Below are 20,000 nucleotides of genomic sequence, written 5' to 3' on the forward strand. Positions count from 1 at the left end.
TTTTTTTTTTTTTTTTTTTGTGCTTTTTCCACAGAGGTGGAGCTGGGAGAGGGGAAGACGAACCGTCCCAACTTAATTTCTTTTTAATGGTCTGATGGAGCGTCTGACATGTGAATCCTCACTGTCCCTGCTCCCCAGCTCCACTTCAATGACTGCTTTCAACAAACAGACTCCCCCAGACAGGGAAATTCTGTTACCTTGCCCAAACCTGCTCAAATACTTTGAGCTCCCAGTTATACGTTTAGCACAGGATTTTGGCAAAATGCAGGACAGGCGCATACTTTGAACTGGATGCAGACTTAAAAAACAGTGATCTTGATCTCTTGATCATCAGTAATGTCTTTATCCACTGAACCAGAACAGGGTTTGCAAAAAACCCAGTCTCTTGATCCCCTCCCAGTGTGCCAGCCAGGTCATTTTAAGGGTTCCTACTCCTGTATTCCAGCAGCCCCACAAGACGCATTTTAAATAGCATATCCAGAGCCATCAGTGACCACAGATTAACAGGGCGATATTCCCCCTGGAAATCTTTGAGCCTGCGCTGCCTCCCCTCATTACAGAGGCTCTGCATTGCTTTGCATAAGCCCCACTTGGGGTCTGGGAGCTTTGCCCCGAGCAGATCCCGGGCAGAGCAGGATGCTCATTCCCAGCGCCTGGCGGGGCAGGGGAGCCCTGCCGCGGTGCCCCGAGCTCCCCAGGCCAGGCCTGGCTGCCAGGGCAGGGTGGGCTCCAGCCCGGGGCACGGGGGCTCTGCTCCTTGTGGCTTCACCAGTCCTGACTGGGAATTAAAAGCCCGTCCCCCTCCCAGTCTTCAGGGGTGAATTTCAGCTGCTCCAATGCTCGATAATTAACAAGTTCTGTCGCTCCCCTTGCTGTTGCACTAGCTGTGGTATTTTTAAAGCTTTTTATTAAAAATTAATTTCTTTATTTTGTTGGAGACCCATCACTCAGTCACGTGGCTCCCTGTCATGTTTCTATCCTTCCTACTCATATTCGAGTTATGCCATCAAGCTAATATATTGTGACTGCTCTTCTCTCTTGTGACAAAGCCTTGCAGCTGCCTCCAAATCAATAGATGTCAAAGAAATATGAAAACAATCATGACAGAGAACTTAAATCCTGGCTAGAGTCTGCATAATAAAAAATGTGCTTCTGTTCTCAAGGCAGCGGATTAATTTATCCTAAAGTTTAGTCAAATTTTATTCCGGTACCTTTTTCCCAGCAGATAGAGCTACATCTGTTGGGTTTGTAATGTAATTTGTAATTACTGCCCTTCATGTGGTCCAATGCCTTGAACCATCTTTAATTAAAAGCATAATTAAGGGAAGATCTAAAGGAAGACAATTACCAGATGGTCTTTTTTTTAGAAACAGTTAGTTGCATTGAGGATGTACCCCGCTCCATCCCTGGCTTGGATTAAAAGGCAGGCTGCCTCCTGCACAATCTGCGAGGTGAGAGGCTGCAAGGGGGCTCGGGCACCCCGGGCAGCAGCACAGCCAGCAACTGCCACAGAGGCTGGGGACAGCCGGGGGGACACTGGGGGACCGTGGGGCACAGGATCGCCCTGGCCCCATCACATTTCCCTGAGTGGGGGAGCCCTGGTGCCCTCCTGCAGCCCAAAGCTCCGGCAAAAAACATCTCAGTCAGACCCCCGGCGTCACTAAGACACCCTACAGCTTCTGGGAAATATTTTTTTTCTGGCGAAAATAGCAAGAAAACACAATGACAATAATAATTGTGATATCAAAATGCTAGCAATGTAATAATAATAATAATAATAATAATAATAATAATAATAGTAATACTAGTAATAGTAATACTAGTAGTAGTAGTAGTAATAATAATAATAATAATAATAATAATAATAATAATAATAATATTTTTAAACCCACGGGGACTGGGTCGCAGAACAGTTTCCAAAAATGAATTATCACTGCTGCCCCGGGTGAGCCAGACCATGGTGCCTGCCCAGCCCCCATTGCCGGAGGTGGTTGTGGGAGGGGGTAGTTGGCCAAAATCTCCTCTCAGGTTGCAGCACCCACCCCGGCCTGGCTGGACTTAGTTTGGGGATTCCTCCCCAACCTCTCGGGGTATTTCCTTCCAGAAGATTCCCCCCACCCACATCTGGAAGTTCCAGAGATCATTACTAAAGTAGAAAGGGCGGGAGGAGATGGGAAATAACCCCGAAAATATGAATAATGCAACAAAGCGCAGAATTATGTGCGAGCACAAAATTTCTAGGGGAAGCTAGGCATAAAAAAGGGGGGTGGGGGGAGAGAAAAAGAAAAGGGAAACCTCGAGCAGTGTGCAATGGAAATTAAATTTTTTGCTGTATTGCTAATATTTCATTATTTGACCGTTCTTACTCAAAGTAAGGCAGCGATGAATTGTAATCATTTCAATTATCTTCAAGATACTTTCTTTAGGACACAAGTTGTCAAAGATAAAAAAGTACATTCTTGCTGCTCCGTGGGTCCATTTTCCAGACGGTTTGTCGCTCTTGCTGCATGATTTAGCCGGGGCTCTTTTGCATACCGCGGCTCTCCCTCCCTCCCTCCTTCCCTCCTTCCCTCCCGCACGCCCTCCGCGGGGCGCGGGAGCCGCTCCCTCCCTGCGCGGGGCTCCGCACCCGCGGAGCCGCCGGGGCTCGCCCTGCCCCAGCGCCCGCTTCGCCGCCATCCTCTTGGATTAACTTCACGCGGGAGGTTTTGGTTGGTTGGCTTCGCCACTTCTCCCCTCTCGTTTTCGCGGCTCTCTCCCCGTCTCGCTCTCCGCCCCGTGGAATATTTCCTGAGCCATTCGTCTGAATAAAGCAATAAATGCGGGGCGGGCGGCCCCGCACCTCGCCCTGCCGCGGGGCAGCCCGGGCGGGAGCCGGCCCCATCCCCATCCTACAAACAGCCCTACAAATCCTGGTCTCTGCCTGCTGATAGGGGTTGATTTGCAAGTGAGAGCTGTTCTCCGCTCAGGTCCCTTTAAGCGCAAACCAAATAACATTTAAATGCCTTTTTACTGCCGGGGCATTATTTATTTAAGTGGCCGTCGGAAATCACGGCAACGCGGTTCCCGTTCCTCCCAGAATATTGTCCTCGCCGGTTTATTAGAGCGACTGGTTTAAAAGAGGCTCTTTCGGAATAAAAGGGTGCATTTCTCCCCATTATTCATATCTGGGGAGTCCCAGGCCTTCAGTACATTAAAAAAGCTTCAAAAGGACAACTCGCCGTCCACAGATATTATATTTGTGAAATGTCCTTTTGTCGAAGCTTTTAACACCTTCTTATAAGGAATCATTTGTTCTTTTCTCTTTAATTTTGATAGACAATTAGCCATCAAATATACACCAGTTGACTGTAACCGAGCATTAAACTAGCCTTTATTTAACGCTAATTTAGCATAGCTGCTTTGTTTGACTTTGCCATACAAGAACCAGGTTTTGTAGCAAAAAAAAAAAAAAAAAAAAAAAAAAAAAAAAAAGGTGTAATTTTATGTGGGGCTTCATTTATTTTGGCCCTCTACACAGCAAGCCCTCTACTCTTTGTAACCCATTCTGCTGGGCAGAAACACCATTTCGGAGTGCCTAGCACCTGGAGTCTGGAAAAAAAATTAGCATTGATATAGATTTAGTTGAAATGTAATCTCTTAAATCTGTCCAAGATTCGGGGAGATAATTACACTTTCACTGAATTGACAGAGGTCAGCGTCTCTGTGGACCTGAGGAGTTGATTTACTAACAATAGTGTTACATAAAAAAATGGTGTTTGAGATTATAATGTTAATAGATGCAGTCACTGGGGAAAGCAGGCAGGCTACAACTAATTCGATGGAACTTGGGTTTTGCGTTACGAGGATTCAAATCACTTGCAGCATTTAATTTAGAGGAATGAGTTTGGCAGTAATTACAGCAAATGGAAAGGTCGCCTTGGAATATTAGTTATTTTTTCCCAAGTTGCGACTCGGGGTTTTGGGGGAAAAGTCCTTTTTCTCCTCGCCAGGCGATGGCCGGGAAAGCCGCGGTGCTACATCCCCTGCCCTTCGACTGTCGGTCACCTCGAAACCAGCAAAATCCCCCTCGGACCAAAGAAACGGGGGTGGAAAAATATTTGTCTAAGAGTCGGAGTCGCCCCTCGAGTGGGACCCGACGGTTTTCAGCTAGAGCAGGAGTTTTGTTCTGCTCCCGAGGGACGCTCCCTGTGCCCGGCCAGGTCAGCGTCTCCTCGGACACAGTGCACCACGACACGGGGGAAAACGCTCCTCAGTTTCGTTTGCATTTTGGGGGGTCACCACAGGAGCGGGGGCCGTGCTCAGGTGAGCCCGCTCCCGCCTCCCTCTTTTTTCACCCAGTAATGACCTGGCGGGGACCGGACGGCCCAAAGCCGAGCACTGCCCCAGCGGGTCACGCTGGAAAAGCCAGCCCGGACTCAAGCCCCTGTGCCACGATGTGCCCCGTGTGTCGTGCTTCTTCACCCACCAGCATCCCGCAGGGCACCTTTCCCACCTCGGCGGGACCTCAGCTTCGCTCCCGCGGGGACGCACGGCCCTGCTGCGGTCACGAGTGGCCGCAGGGAGCCGGGTGACCCTCGGGGCAGCGGGGCTGGTGCCGCCGGTGGGTCTGTGTGTCGCGGCCCGTGTCCCTCGGGGGTCCCGCGGGGGCCGCCTCCTCCCCGTTCGCGGGGGTCCCTGCAGACCCGACGGCCGCGGAGGCGGGAGCGCTGCCCGGCCCGGCCCGCAGCGGGAGCGCGGCGCTGCGCGGGCGCGGAGGGGCCGCCTGCTCCGCGTCCATCCCGCGCCGCGGATCGCCGCCGGGAGCCGCAAATCCCGAGCGCTTCCCTGGAGGACGCGCCGCCGCTGCATCCCGGCCCGATGGACGGCGCTCCGTCCCTGGCGAGCCCGCAGCGCCTCCGCGGGATGCGCTACCTGCGCTGGGACCCCGCTTAGCCCCTCCGCGCCCCGGTCCGCGCTGGGAACCCCCGCGGGCTCGGCCCCGCTGCCCCGGCAGAGCCGTGCCCGCGGGCAGGGGCGGCTCCCGGGGCCCCGCGCAGCGCCGGCAGCCGGGGCAGCGGCGGCTCCGCAGCCTCCGCCGCCCTCCGTCCCTGCCTGTTTGTGTTTTAAGTCCACCCGATCTTATATGTAACAGCAATATATATGTTAATTGAAAACTTCTGAATTTAAAAAGGTTGTGACAAGTTATAATTTGTCTTGTCAATGTCTGGAATCCTTGTTTAGCTCTTTAGTTGTGTCTGCTGTTCGTGCCTGTCAGATAACAGCTTGCCTAACACGCTGCCTTCCTCTCTTATGGCACGGAAATGACAAATGTGCTGTTTTATCCATACAATTTATTTCATTATTGTTGCCAGCACGAAGCATCACAATCAATCATAAGGAAGTCCAGTTGGCAGGTGTCAATCTTGGTATGTTTTTGTACGTCTCAGTCCATATTTAATCCAATTACAAGGGTCATGGAGTAAGTGCAAATCCCCTTGTTGCAACTCACATCTTATTCAAGATTTAAAGTAAAAAGTCAACTTGATCACATGGGCGCTTTGGGGGTCCTCCGATACCTTTTGATATGTGGTGTCCCCCCCTCCCAAATTATGCAGAGATAGCGTTTTATCAAAGAGTTATTGCGGGTCGGTTGGGGTTTGGGGATTCTTTTTTTTTCCCTGAGTGTTTGTGTGCAAATGAAGTATCTTGTTATTTTGCTAAAGAAGAGGGAGGTTTTAATGATGGGAGATCTTTCCGCTCATTGCCCTTTCAAATACAATTGTAGATCGAACTCAGCCTTGTCACGTTGAGGAAAAGTGAATTTCTAACATCCAGGACGTGCCTGTCGACTTTCAGCGAATTGCATCCAATCACCCCCAGGGAATTCAGCTAATGTCTCAGTCTAAACCGGGATGAGGGGAGAAAAACAAATCAAACATTGTCCGGAGTCACGCTTATTATGAAAATGTTTTAAAGGATAGAGAAGGGGAATAATTCGAGACAGTCCAGAATAAAGTTTTCGACAAATTAATAGCATTAGGAGTCTTCGGGGGAAAAAAAAAGAAATACAAGGAGAGAAAGGGAGAGGGGAGAAAACCCAGCTACAAAGTTAAGGTATAAAGAAATGATTTATGGCTATACGTTTCTCTTTTTTAAAGCAAGAAGCATTTTTTTAACCTGGATATTTTTGTTTGTTTTTCGGATGAGGAACAAGGTTACGGCATTGAAAATAATAGTCTTATTACACAGTAGGCTACGGTGGGATTCTTCGCGAGGGGAAATGTTATCTTTCTGCTAAATTTCTGTCTTTAGGACGCTTCAGTTCACAGAAGTTTCTTGCAGCATCTTAAATGAGAGCCCCCAAACACGCACTCCCGCACTCTAATCCCGCTGTTACAGCAAGTTTCCAGCTCGCCAGGGTTCGCAGACCGGGGTGCCCGTGTCAGCCGGCTCAGCCCGCTCCGGGCGAGTGCTCCCAGGAAGGGTGGGTGCAATCGTTTACCAGGTCGCAGGAGAGCCTCGCAGGCTGCCAGCCGCGCCACAGCCGGAAAGCTCTCCCAACTTTACGTGGCAGCACACAAAAAGCCATTTCAATAATAACTCAGGTATTTTTTATTCGAAGAGATGGAGCTATTCAGTTTCTATCAAACTGCGAGAGGGCTGAGCCGACAGGACGAGAGAATTAAAAAAAAAAAAAAAAAAAAAAAAAAAACCAAACAAAAAAAAAATAAAAAAAAAAAAAAAAAAAACAACAAAACCAACCAACAATACAAAACAAGAGCAAAATTACATTTCTGAACCAAGGTTTAAACGTAATCCTGGGGGCAAAAGAGAAATGTTAGACGGGGGAAATAAAAAGTAATCCTGGGGGCAAAAGAGAAATGTTAGACAAGCAAGGAAAAGTGTGGGGGAAATAAAAAGAAAGTATTTAAAAACACATACCTTGGACAAGAGTAAAATATCCCAGCTACAATGCTAGTCAAGTACGTCTTGCCTTGAAAGCCAAAATCACGTTTCTATCGTAATATTTTTCCTGTTCTAGGGCTTTTCCTTTGGTTTTTACCGTTTATTGTAACTAGTCTTGGACCCTGCAGCCTGTGCAATGCCACAGTAAACAAATTGTTCTGATGTGCTTATTATTATTGCTCAAGTTCTGCTTGGATAGAGAATTAAAGCTCATTATTACAGTGTGTGTTGAGAATTGCTCAATCTATGTGAACACGGGGGTTTGGGGCATCCTTGGGAAAAAAAAAAAAAAAAAAAAAACAAAAAAGAAGAAAAGAAAAAAAGAAAAAGCCCACAACTTCGAAACGTTGTGTAAATCAAATATGTATAATTCTTATAAATTTGTAACACGTTGCCATGCCCCTGCTCCTATCCCCTGCCCGGCGCGGCGACTCCCGCACCGACCCCGCTTCCCTCCGCGCCCGCGGGGCTCCGCTCCGCGCTGCACCGCGGAGCCGCGTCCCTCCTCCGCGGCTCAGCAAAGGTCGCGGACCCGACCGCGACAGGAGCCAAAAATCAGCGGGGACACGCACAGGCGTGGGGGGGACACTTTGTGGCCCCGTTTCACCGGCACCGCTGCCTGCCCGAGCCTCCCCGGCTGCGCGGCGGGCCGCGGGGGCTCCGCACGGCTGCGCGGCGGGGCGGGGGGCGGCGGCTGCCCCGGACACCCCCGCCCGGTCCGGGCTGACCCCGGGCCTGTCCGGGCCACCCCGGCGCGGAGCATCCCTAGGCCAGCCCCGGGGTCCCGCCTGCCTCCCCGCGCAGCCTTTGCAGGGTTCCCCCTCCCCCCCATCCTTTATTATTACAATTTTAATTTTTTTTTTCCTTTTTAGGCGACCGCTCGGCCGAATGCGGACTCTGCTCCCAACGCTCCCCCACCTTCCTGCCTCGCTTTCTTCTTTCTGTGTCTATTTTTTTTTTTTTTTTTAGGAGATAAAAAGGCAAACAGAGCGCTCTGGCGCTGGCGAGGGGCTGTTTGCCTGCCTCCGCCGAGGCCTGGCCAAGCAGACTTGGCTTCACGCCTGAGCAGTTTCTGGAGAGCAGCGCGCTGGAGAGCAGGGGAGGCAGCACCTGGCCCTGCTTTAGGAGCCATCTCCTTTTATTGACAGCCAGATAAGCAGGCGGGAGCCGTGGTGTTTCCAACGCTTCCCTGGAGGACCCTGCCGGGTTGCAGGGAGCCGCAAGCCCCTTAATGGCAGCGGCTCCAAACGCGCCGCGAAACCCCTTCCTGGCAGCGCCCGCGGGGCCGTCGCTACCTGCCAACGCGCGGGACTTGCGCGGCCGCCTAAGGGACAGGGTCACCCCGCATCCCAGCCGGATCCCTGCCCCGGATCCTTCAGCACCGGAGCAGCGCCCCGCACCCCGCAGAGCGCTCTCCCCGCACCCCCGGCACAGCCTCCTCCTAATGGACCCCGCAGCCCCCGCCCCAGCCCGGTTCGGGCGGCAGGCTCATGAAACATTTAAGTGCAGTTCAATAAAACTATCGGCGGCGGGGGGGCCTCTTTGCCGATGAATTATTTACCCTGACAAGTGTGTGCAAATAGCGGCCTCTCCCTCCCGCTCTAATGGGGAGCCCGGGCAGGGCCCGCGGAGGTGCCAGGGCGCGGGCAGGCTGCGGGTGCGCGTCCCCCTTCCGCCTGGCAGCACCCCACTCCCGCAGCAGAGCTGAGGGCTTGGGGGCCGCGGCATCCCCCAGGAGCCACGGGGCTGCGGCAGGTTTTGGGGGCCTCCTTTTCCCCGTGCAAGAGTGTCCTTCATGCGGAGAGCGTTTCGGAGGGGAAGAAGCCAAACCTCAGCCTAAAACTCGGCCAGGGAGGCCGGGGATAGACTGGGGCTGGGCTGGGGCGAGCCGTCGGGCCGTAGCCCCCGTTTGCAGGGAGGCGGTGGGAAGATGCAGCGACCCCGCCGCTGCCCGAGGGTGCCCCGGTCCAAGGGAGTCCCGTCCCGCGGCCGAGCCCCGGGTGGGGCGGGGCGGGGCCGGGCCGGGCCGGGCCGTGCCCGCCGACGGGGCGGGCGGTGTCCGGGCTCGTGTCGCCTAAAATGTCTCATTAGCTAACTACTGTCCGCCGTGACGTCACCGGGGCGGCCCAGCCAATGGGGGAGGCGCTGGCGTGGATATTAAGGGAAAGTTAGTGCAAAGGCAGCACCCCTCTTTTGCTGTCATTGACATTTAAACTGTGTGGCAGGTTCTCGCGTGGAAATTGGCCACCGGAGCCGCCAGGTACCTCCTCCCGGCCGCGGGACCGCCGCGCCCGGAGCCTCCGCTCCCGCTGACAGGTAACGAGTCCGCACGCCCCCGGCCGCGGGCCGCTCCCGACGGGAGGGGTCGGGGTGCCCGGCACCCCCACCCCGCGGGGGGAAGGCGAGGGGAGCGGGCCGGAGCCCCGCACAACAGGTGGGGGTGGGAGCGAGCGGCTCCGGCCGCTGCCCGCCCGTCGGAGGGGGCGCCCCGGGGCGGAGGGGGCGGCCGGCGCTGGAGCCGCTTCCCAAACTTCCCCCGCGCGGGCGGCGCGGCCCCCTCCCCTTCCCCCCGCCCCGTGACCCGGGCCCCGCTCCCTCGCCGTGACCCGTCTCGGGTGGCGGGGGCAGCCGCGGGTTACCGCGCCCCTCGCAGCACCCCGCTCGGCCCCCGGTGGACGGGACGGGAGCGGGGCGCGGAGGGCCCGGCCCGCACGGCCCCGAGCAGAGGAGGGCCGGCGGTGGGGTTGCGGGAGGGAGCCCCGGGGGGATCCCTGGCCCTCCGAGCTGCCGTCGGGGGCCGCTTCCCCTCCGCTCTTGGCCGCCGAACGCAGGCGGCTCGCCGGTCGCCCGGGACGCTCGGTTGCCCCGCTCGGGTTGGAAAGGTCCGGTCGCCCAGAGGCGACCACCGCTCGGCGCCCAAACTCAGGCTTGCCTTCCCAGCCCTGGGTGCCTCTGCTAAATCAGGGCGTCGGTGGGAAACAGAGGTACCCTGGAAAGGCCGCTCTTCCTCCGAAATAACGCTAAACAAAATAACAAAACCTAAAACACCGCTTACCTGTCTTCGAGCATCTCCAAATACTCCTTATGGTGCGTTAGCGGGAACGCTCCCTGTGATGCTTCACTATAATATACCGGTAAATGGACATTCTCCTTCAGTAATAAATCAAACACCATCTATCTCAGATCCTCCTCCCTAATTAGAGATGTTTATTGGAGATGGTGTTTATCCAGCTGTCATGCCGAGAAAAAGCTGTGACATAATTACCTCTGACCAGATAGTCTTTTATATGCATATCTCGCTGACATATAAAGGAATCGGATTGCATTAAAAAATGACAAGATCAAATGTTGATTTTACCCGATTTAATAATATTTCTGGTCACTAAATTAATTGAAATCCAACTTTCAGGCTCTCCAAATTACGAATCTCGCTATTTAAACTTTTTTTTATTATTATTTTTAACAATTAAATCAGAGGTTCTACCAAAAGGATGGGCAGAGGGAAATATGCCCTGCAAACTTGCCGCAATAAATCAAATACGCCAGCTAAAAGAAAAAGAGCCCTCGACCCCTCAGCCTAATAACACAATTGACGTGAATACGAGGAGTTTCTCTCTCGGTTGCTCGTGGTTTGCCGATGGGGGTCTTGCTGCTGTTTCGGGAGGCCAGGAGGGTCCGAGATGGGAGAGAGGCGAGAGCGGGACACCTCCTTAACGCGTTCTTTTGAACCCCCGCGCCTCGGCGGGGCCGGCGGTGCTGCTTCCTCTGCTCTCCTGGCTTTGGCAGCGCCTGCGGAGCCATCTGCGCGGGGCTGCGAGCGAGCCCTGATAAGCTCCGAATTACTGTGTAATTGAAAATATATTTTTGGGAAAGGCCGGTTTTACAAATATCAAGGGTGTAGGCTTTTGATCCTTTCTGCTGCCTGTGTTCTCCAGTTGCTAATAAAACTCGCATTGAGCTCCTTAGTGGCTTGATTAACAGGCAGATTAACTGTTACTGGGGTTTTGAACAGCTTGTCCCAATCAATAGCATTTAAAAAGCCCGTCAGGATGCGCTAAGCTTTCACCCCCCCGTTCTTTTCTGAAGGCTTTTCGAGCGGGTCTGCTTGCATGACACTTTTCCCATATTTATAATCAAAGGCTTTCTCGTACGGAGGGATGTGTGTCCGTCTTCCAGTTTCAGAGCGACTTCGGCGAGGTCCAGAAAGCCTTTTTTTTAATCCTGCCATGCGGAGCTGTGCCTCGTGCAAAAGGCCAACATAAAAGAGGTTAAATCGATTCCAAACTTTTTGCGGATTGTTTATAAACTAGAAAAGCTCCACTTAACTCAGTGTCCTGCGCATTATAGGTTTCAAACACTGTCTCTACATATACAAATAGGCATTAAGTGTCCTGGAGGCAAAAGCATTGTAGTCTAAGACGTCAGGATTTGTGTATCTCTTCAGTTTTAGACCGAACTGGACAAGAGGACTTTAAGCATTTTTCTGGGTATTAAAAAAGGTAGTTTGCAGACCAGATATTAATACAACGAGACGACACTGGAGTTTCTAACTCAGCACTTTCTGCTTTCGACACCTAACAAAATACGAAAGGGAAGCGAAAGCTGCTGTTTGACACAAATCAATACCCAGGCATGAGATCATATTCAAAAAGTGAAAATTATTTTAATTAGGAAAAACAAACAAAAAAGGCGCGTCTTGCCACGTATAATAGTTACTTACCTTTGGTTTTTAAACCATTTTTATATTAGCCTTTTTTTTTTTTCTTTTTGTTTGGAATAGTTAAGGGTGGGGAGGAAAAAGTGGAGGGAGGAAAAAAAAAACAACAAAAAAAAAACCAACAAACCCAAATCAGATAGAGGAAAAAAATGCCAGTTACATTAATCCCGTGCGGATTTTAAAGTAGAAATCTTCAAAGAGTGCCTAAATCCATGCCGAGAGCCAGGGCCGGGGCCGCGGGGTCCCACGGCCGAGGGGTCCCACGGCGCAGCCCTCGCCCCGGGAAGGGGAGAAGGGAAAGGGGAAAAGGGGGGCGGTGTGCGCCGGCAGGAGGGCAGGGCTTTGGGGCGAGGGGAACGCCGGGCGCCCCACAGCCCTGCTGCTCCTCTCCCCCAGCTACAAAGGCGAGCGGAGTCCTTTGAGAAGTGGAAAATTCACTTAAAAAATAAAAGAAAAAAAAAAGAAAATAAAAAGAAAAACAAAGGAAAAAAATAAGGGAAAGGAAAAAAAGGAAAAAAAAAAAAGGAAAAGGAAAATCAGGCCGGCCGGGCAGGGAGGGAGAGCGGCGAGTGGCAATCTGCTAGATGGAAAAAGAAAAAGCACAGCGTTTCCTTGGGAGGTATCCAGGCACGGCAGTCCCGGCACGGGGCCGGGACGGAGGGCCGGGCGGGCCGGGCCCGGAGCGGGGAGCGGACCCGCTCCCTCACGGCCCCTCCGCGGCGGGCGGAGGTAAAATGGCGGCGGGCCCGTGGGGCTCCGCGCCGGGACAGCCCCGGCCCGGCGGGACAAGACGGGGCGGGCAGGCGGCCCTGCTGCGAGCCCGGCTCGGCTCGGCTCGGCCCGGCCCGGCCCGGCCCGCTGCTCTTTCTTCCTCCCAACTTTGGCTCGGGGCTCCCCGCGCCCCCCCGCACCCCGCCGTGACGTCACCGCCTCACCCCTGCCCTCCCCTCCCCGCACAGGGAGGGATTCTTCTTTTTTCTTTCTTTTTTTTTTCCTTTCTTTTTTTTTTTTTTTTTTTTCGGATGGGTGGGGGCGTTAAAAGTTTTTTTGGGGGGAGGGAACACAAAGCCCACGGCGCCCGAGGGGGAAATAGCAACAAGATTACGGCTGCTTTATTCTGGCGAGGAGGCGTAAGAAGGTGCTAATCCAAGGGATGGCTAATTGAGAGCTTGTAAAAATGATATTTGCCTGCAATTTCGGACAAAGTGGTTTTTCTCTTTTCCTCCTTTAACGCCCTGTGGACAAGAGTTAAAAAAAATCTCTTATTTGCTAGAGAGGGAGTGCAACAGGGAAAAGAAAGAAAAAAAAAAAAAAAAAAAAAATAAAAAAAAACCAAAAAAGGACAAGAGTTAAAAAAAATCTCTTATTTGCTAGAGAGGGAGTGCAACAGGGAAAAGAAAGAAAAAAAAAAAAAAAAAAAAAAAAACTACAACAACACCAGAAAGAGGAGGATAAAAAAAAAAAAAAAATCAAAAGCTACGGACACGACTGGCTTCACTCCAGAAAAAGGACTAGATCCCAGCTTTTAACATCCCTTTGGATCCTCCGAGATTGGTGCGAGCATACAAACCGCAGCCCCTTTCTCTCGCCCGCAGGATGCGTGCGGCGGGACAGCCGGCCTCGGCCAGCGGCAACTAGGAGGGGACCGGCTGCTCCGCGGGACGGCTCGCCGGGACTGCCCCAGCCCGGAGGGCAGGCACACAGGTTCGTACTTCATTTTGGACTTTGTTCCTCTTCTCTTTTGCCTCTCTGAATTTTTTTTTCTCGGCTCCCCTGGAAGGATGTCTGGCCGCGGGCAGGTTAACTTGGTGGAGGATGTTACTTCGGAAAGTTTTGGGGAGGACGAGAGGAGCTGGGGGCTGCCGGGTGAGGGAGGTGCTTGCCCGAGCTCCTGGTGTTGGCAGAGCCCCCCTCGGGGTGCCCCGAGCCCTACGGCCGGGCTGACCTTACCTTTAGGGGGGGATCCCGTCACACCCAAACGCTCCCGTGCGTCCACGGCGATATCCGGCTCCATTTCTATACAAACGCGCGGCTCGGGGCAGAACCCCAAAGGAGAGAAGCCCCGCAGGCTGCCCTGGGCCTGAGCAGGGCGGCAGAGCCCCCCGCTGCTGCAGGTGGGGCCGGCTGCACGGCGGGGCAGGAGCGCGGCCGCTCTCCCTTCCCCGCCTCCTCGGAGGAAAGGCTGCGTCGGGCTGCGGGAAGCGCCGGGGCACGGTGCCCACCGCAGCCCGGGCCTCGCCAGCGGGAGCCGGGGCTCACCGCGGCACCCCGGCCTCGGGGGAAGGGAAGGGAAGGGTAGGGAGCTGCCGAGGCACAGGCAGCAGTCTCTTAAGAGCCCATTTTGTGCTATTAGGGAGCGGTGGCAGCTTCTCGGCGGGACAGGGGATGACAGTGCATGACGGCCGAGCAGCCCATTATCCCGCTCCCATTGAGGCGCCCTTTCACTCACATGCAAACTCCTTGGCAGAGTCGTTTGTCTCCTCATTGTACTTTATTTAAGAATGCAATGGTTGTCAGGGCTCTTATTCAATTTCAAGATACTTTATTGATGAGCTTTGACTTTTAGCACTTTTCACATGTCAAGAGAAGTCAAGTGTATGCGGCTACGACTTCATTTTATGCTTTGCGCGTTCATACTCTCCACTTTCCGCGGTGGCTCTTGGAATTTCTTTTTCCTGTCTCTTCTCCTTCTTCCCTTTCTTTTCCCCAAGCCTTTTTTTTTCTTTTTTTTTTTTTATTGTTTTTCCCGATGGAGACCCCCCTTCCCCCTCCCCCCGGAGCACTCGCCATAACCGATTGGGACACCCTGAGCTCGGACTGGTGCTCCCAGTGTAACCTTAAATGCATGCGCTGAGGGGTTGCTTTAGAGTTTACTGAGGTGTGTCTTAATAGTCCGGCATTCAACAAATGTACTTGTGGTGTGTGGTCAGAGCAGCAAAGTCATTTACTTACTTTCCCCCTTGAGTTTCTGGCAGCCAGTGAAGGGGGTTCCTTGCAAAAGGAGAGGGAAGGAGGGGGGGAGCCTCTTCGGGCGGGCACAAAGCGGCAGCACTGCCCAGCGCCTGGCTCTCCCCTTCTCCAAATCCTCAGTTCGATCTTTAAAAAAAAAAAAAAAAAAAAAAATCAGCCAGGCAGCCCTTAGTCAACAAATGGCACGTGGGAGAAGTTGGTGAGTGTTTGGTAAAGGACTCTTCAGGGCCTTTCACAAGAGCCCTCAATACACAAAGTAAATGGTGTATTTGCTCTGCTCTTTCCCGGCCGGGCAGAGCCTCCCTCTCCCAGCGCCGGGAGCGGGGAAGGAGAGCTGCGGCCTCGGGGAGCTCCGCACAGCTCCCCTCCGCCGAAGCGCCCGTCTCCCAAATATTTATATTCCTTACCATTCGAATGTTATTTCCCCCTTATCTCCCATTGTCGGACCGGAGCGAACTGTTTAAATGCAAATTGATCTCCCCCCGCTCCCCACCGCCATCAGCACGGCGGCCCCCTCCCCCAGCCCGACCTGAGGACGCGGCTGGGAGCGGAGCGGGGCCGGCGGAGCGGAGCGGGGCCGGCAGAGCGGAGCGGGGCTGGCGGAGCGGAGCGGGGCCGCGGAGCGGAGCGGGGCCGGCGCGGGCGGCGGCGGCGGCGCCGGGCCCTGCGCATTCATATTCAAACGGCTGGGCCAATTGGGCCGGGGCGGGCGGCGGCGGCCAATGGGCGGCGGGGAGGCGCTGGCGGCGCTTTGCATACGGCGATATTCGGCTGGGAGCGGGCGGCGTTTGCACGGTGCCGAGTGATTAGTGGGTTTGAACCGCCGGCCCCGGCTCCGCCGCATTTCCCGCTCGGGTCCGGGCGCAGGGAGGAAGTGTTTTGCTGGAAGATGATGACAGAGGTCAGGCTTCACTAATGGGCCAGTGAAGACGAGGCAGAGACCAAGGCACACACACATTAATACACTTGAACCATCACCAATCAGCATAGGTGTGCTCTGCCTCTCTCTCCCCACTTCACTCACACACTCTTTTATCTCTCGCTCTCCAGTCACTGACAGCCCATTTTATTGTCAATCTCTGTCTCCTTCCCAGGAATTCAAGATCACACAACCAGCAGCTTCAGTGGAGAAAAACTATTTTGCTGGCAACTCTTTTTAAAGCACCATCATTTCAAATCAGTGCGCTCTTAAACTATTGACAGGAGCTTTGACAACAAGACAGGATGCCTCATAAAGGTGAGTCTGTTCATTTATTCTCCCAACTTCTCCCTCCTCGTATTTTAATATTTAGGCAGGGCTCTCTCTCTCTCACCCCTCCTCTCTCTCTCCCTCTCTCCCTCTCTCTCTCTCTCTCATATTCCCATTTGCATTCCGGAGAGCTTCCCAGGGAACTTTCCAGCCCAGGAGCTCACAAACTTTCTGCCTTTCACATAAGCCCGTGTCCTCTGGAAAAGCTAAAGCATCTGACTCGGAAACCAATGCCAACACCAGCAGCAGTAATTCCCACGCAGCGTTTGCTGCTCAGGGAAACCAGCAGCGCCGGTGTCTGCGGTGCCGGTGCTGCCGGTGCCCGGCTCGCAGGGGCGGCGGGAGCCGGGCTGGGCTCCGGCCCCACGCCACGCCGCGTGGGAGGGAAGGAGGGAGGGAGAGAGAGAGAGAGAGGGAGGGAAGCGGCGCCTCGTTGCCCCCGGGGCGGCCCCGTCCCCGACTTCTGCTTTGTGTTCTGCGGTCTGGGTTAGGGAAGGCTCTCTCCTGACGGTAGAGAAAAACAGAGGGAGAGCAACCGGGAGAGCTGCGTGGGGAGGAAAAAAAAAAAAAAAAATAAAAAAAGAACCCATATCCTAGGCCAAGTCAGCTCCCAGGCGCGGTACAGGCGGGGAGCTGAGCGGAGCTGAAGGGCTGTCAGCTTTAATCAGCCACCCGGGGATCTTCCCAACTTGTCCCTAGTGCCGGCAACTTTCCCAGCTCCGGCGCGGGAGAAGCGCCGGGGGCGCGGGGCAGCCCGCACCGGGCACGGCGGGCCCCGCCGGGCGCCCCGTCCCTGCTCGGCACCGGGGCTCGTCGTGCTCCCGCTTTGGGGAATTTTTTTTGCTTCCTTTTTGAATCCATATGTTATATATATATATTTCTTTTTTAATTAAAAAACCCTTAACATCTCTTATTTCTACAAGACCCCCTTTGATTCAATCCCTCGCTACAGCAAAGCTTTTATTTTTAATTTTTTTTTTTTATTTTTAAGAAGTTATAAACTCTTCGCCATGCTAGGAAAAAAAAATGCTCCAGCGAAGCGCAACAATAAATTTGATTCCATTTTCTCTCGCAAGTGCAATTGCAAAAAAAAAAAAAAAAAAAAAAAAAAAAAAAAAAAAAAAAAAAAAAGAAAAAATAAATCTGGGTTTGAATTTAACCTTGTAACGCTTTGCACGGAGGGGTTACATGGGCACGCAGAGCAGGAATAATTTCTGGAAAGTTTAAAAACAAACTTTCTCGAATGATTCAATGTACCTGGCAGAGGTTGTTTTGGAAAATGACAACAACATACTAGAGAAAAAAAGTGAGTGCATCTTCTCCATTTTAGGGGCATAAAATAGTAAAAGTGGCCCTTGACAACAAATGTTTATGGTTGCTGACCTTCACCAGCAACTCATCGCAAATCGATTGATTTTTGTCTTTTTCGCGTTTGCCCCGGGAAGGCGAAACTCGGCCCTTAAAGCCTAAATACGCTTTCACCGGGAGAGGGGGAAAAATGCTTTCTGCCATGAGATTATATGAAGACTTCCAGATTAAACCCCGAGTTGCGGATTAGGCCTGGCCTAGTAGGACACGGCACATTGCATCCCAGCTCTCGGAGGGATCCGGCCGCGTCCCGCCGGGCTCCGGGGGTGTCGAGGGTCCCGCGGGGCACGGCAGGAGGAGGCGAATTCTCTCTCGGGGTGCCGGGCCTGGCCGGGGCTGCCGGGCCGCTGCCTGGAGGCGGTGGCGAGTTGCCGAGCAAACACGTAGCTCCTTGCCCCACGCCTCCTCTTACCTTGCTGAAGACCTCGGTTACCCTCTCCCTCTATTGTAAACCGCTTTCGGCTGTGTTTGGGTTTGTTTTGTTTCGCGGCTTTTTATTTTTTTTTTCCCCTCTTTCTCTACCCCCTCCCCCCTCCCCCGTTTATTTTCTTTAAACCCACTCAGTATCATTTCTGAGGTCCGTGCGGGCAGAGCTGAGAGCTGGAAGTTTGCCGGTGCTTTTTCGGATGGCTTCTTTCACTCCGTAGGCCCCGCGTTTATGATTTGTGCGTGAAATATGGGAGGAAATAGTGTCTGGAGCGGTGGGTTTCCCGTTCGGTGTGTGCCCATGCAGACGTGTTCGGTGTATTAAAGGGATGACTTCACGTTCAGCTCAGCTGAAGGGGATATCACCACGTCTCCATTGAAGTACAGTGTAGCTTGCTCTGCTGCTAATCAGGTAGCTCTCCAAAGAGCAGTAAATATTTACCAGTTAAAGTCTTCACGCTGCGAGAAAGTACTTGTTTGATGTTTATTTTTATGGATTTGAGATTACTAAAAGCTACTTAATAAATTATACCGTGGCTAGTCCTGAATGGGGAAACGTGCCTCTTTGGTTTCTCCATCATATGCAGGAAGAGTAAAATTAATATTCATTATAGGCGCAAAAGAAAGAGAATGAGTATTTTTAGGCGAAAAAAAAGGGAGAGAAAATGAAGGCTGCGACTATTTCATTATTTTACCTCCTTTTTTTTTTAGCAACCCCCTTGAATGGGCTCTTTATTGTAATTGTCCCTCCCCAATTGAGCACCCCACTGAGCTGTTGTATCTTTTTACAACCCCTAACAACTCGCACCAGTAACACAATTACCGCCAGATATTTATAACGAGAAATTACTTTTCCATTTTCACCCGCGACGATTTCAAATAAATACATGGGGACGCATAAATAAATAAATAAGTGGGCCGGGGGTTGGCGGGGGGGGGTGTCGGAAGGAAGTGTCGGAAGGAAGGAAGGGAAGGAGGGAGGGAGGGAAGGAAGGAAGGTGGCGAGAGGAGGAGAGAGGGAGTAGTGGAAGGAAGGAGGGAGGGAGGGAGCGAGCGGGGGGGGAAGGCGCTGGGGACTGTCCAGGCGCTGGGTCAAGGCAGGCACTAATGAAGGGAGAAGGGGCTTGTTTCTCTGCTCTTTGTAAGTTGGAGGGTTGTTGGTCCGTTGAGTTGGGAAGCTGCGCGGCCGGTTAAGGAGCCTGGGTTTCTGCACTCGGGGTTTGGGTAGAGGAGCAGAATGGAGGCCATTGTTCGCTTTCTGTAGGCTTTGTTTAACAGTTCTCACCCCCTCCTGTTCTTACTTTTTAAAGCAGTGAGGCGAGGTAGACAGCGTGTGTCACAGTACAGTGAAAAAGGGGAAGATCTAAAGACCAAAAAAGAAGTTAATCACAAGACGGGGAGTTTGGGGGAGAAAAAGTTGCTAGCGCCGCGCGGAAAGGGGGAGAGGAAAAAAGAAAAAAAAAACAAAACAAAACAAAACAAATTAAAAAAAGAAAAAAACAAAAAAAACCTCGAGGAAATACCCGGAGGTAAAAAATGGAGCCCCGCTCCCAGCACGCAGGGCAGCCGGCGGAAGGTTCCCCCCGCCGTGCCCCCCCCGCCGCCGGTGCCCGCCCCGCTCCGCGCCCCCCGGGCCGCCCCGCACACCTTCCCGGCGTCGCCGCACACTTTTTAATGTACTTCTTCTGCTTTGTCCTAGAGGGAAGACTTTAACTAGTGACACGCAGATGTGCGAGTCCCTAAATTGTATGAGAGGACAGTCCACCCCGCTTTCAGGCAAGTTTAAAAACATGACTTCGGGCTCTCTTTGTGATCGTTGTCGCTCCACTTAATACACCACCTCAGCGAAGAGCACTAACGACGAGGCAATACGCCACCTGCATGCAATTAAAACGAGAAACCACTTGGCGGGCTGCTTTTCTTAAATTTTCCCCCCTGCGATTTAGGGATACATAGGAACATTTTTTGCCTTGAGGTATTAAAGCCCCCAAATCCTTAAACGAACCGGGGGGGGGGGGGGGGGGGGGGGGCCTTAGGGANNNNCGAACCGGGGGGGGGGAGGGGGGGAGATGCCTTAGGATAACAAAGTTAGCCGGTGAGATATTAGCCTCTCTGCAGCTTAGCCGTGTGCACTGCCTCCCCTGATTAACGCCTATTTTGTCACTGATAGACGGCTATAGGCGACCCCCGTGGGATAGCGCTCTCTCAGCCCAACATGCAGAACAGTAAGTGACTCCGCGCCCCTTCGCGGCCGCGCAGCGGAGCGCGGCGGAGGGCTCCGGCCGGGCCGGGGAGGGAGCGGGGCCCGGCAGCGCCCGCCCG

The 20,000-nt window shown here is 53.1% G+C and overlaps 1 protein-coding gene across 2 annotated transcripts in view; it reads left to right on the forward strand.

The window, feature by feature from the left end:
• Positions 1 to 9,155: 9,155 nt before the first annotated feature.
• The window catches only part of PAX6 (paired box 6), a 25,522-nt gene continuing 14,677 nt past the window's right edge, over positions 9,156 to 20,000 (forward strand). The window contains exons 1-5 of one of the 2 annotated variants that reach the window (XM_041423268.1): positions 9,156 to 9,264; positions 13,261 to 13,369; positions 15,730 to 15,872; positions 19,378 to 19,454; positions 19,849 to 19,903. In XM_041423268.1, the coding sequence (XP_041279202.1) occupies positions 19,894 to 19,903 (10 nt within the window). In that variant the 5' untranslated portion in view covers positions 9,156 to 9,264; positions 13,261 to 13,369; positions 15,730 to 15,872; positions 19,378 to 19,454; positions 19,849 to 19,893. The remainder of the gene's footprint in view (positions 9,265 to 13,260; positions 13,370 to 15,729; positions 15,873 to 19,377; positions 19,455 to 19,848; positions 19,904 to 20,000) is intronic. The other variant, XM_041423269.1, reaches the window with a different exon arrangement.

The sequence above is a fragment of the Onychostruthus taczanowskii genome, unplaced genomic scaffold (genome assembly GCF_017590055.1).
Source record: "Onychostruthus taczanowskii isolate IOZ18803 unplaced genomic scaffold, ASM1759005v1 scaffold76, whole genome shotgun sequence".
Taxonomy (NCBI): Eukaryota; Metazoa; Chordata; class Aves; order Passeriformes; family Passeridae; genus Onychostruthus; species Onychostruthus taczanowskii.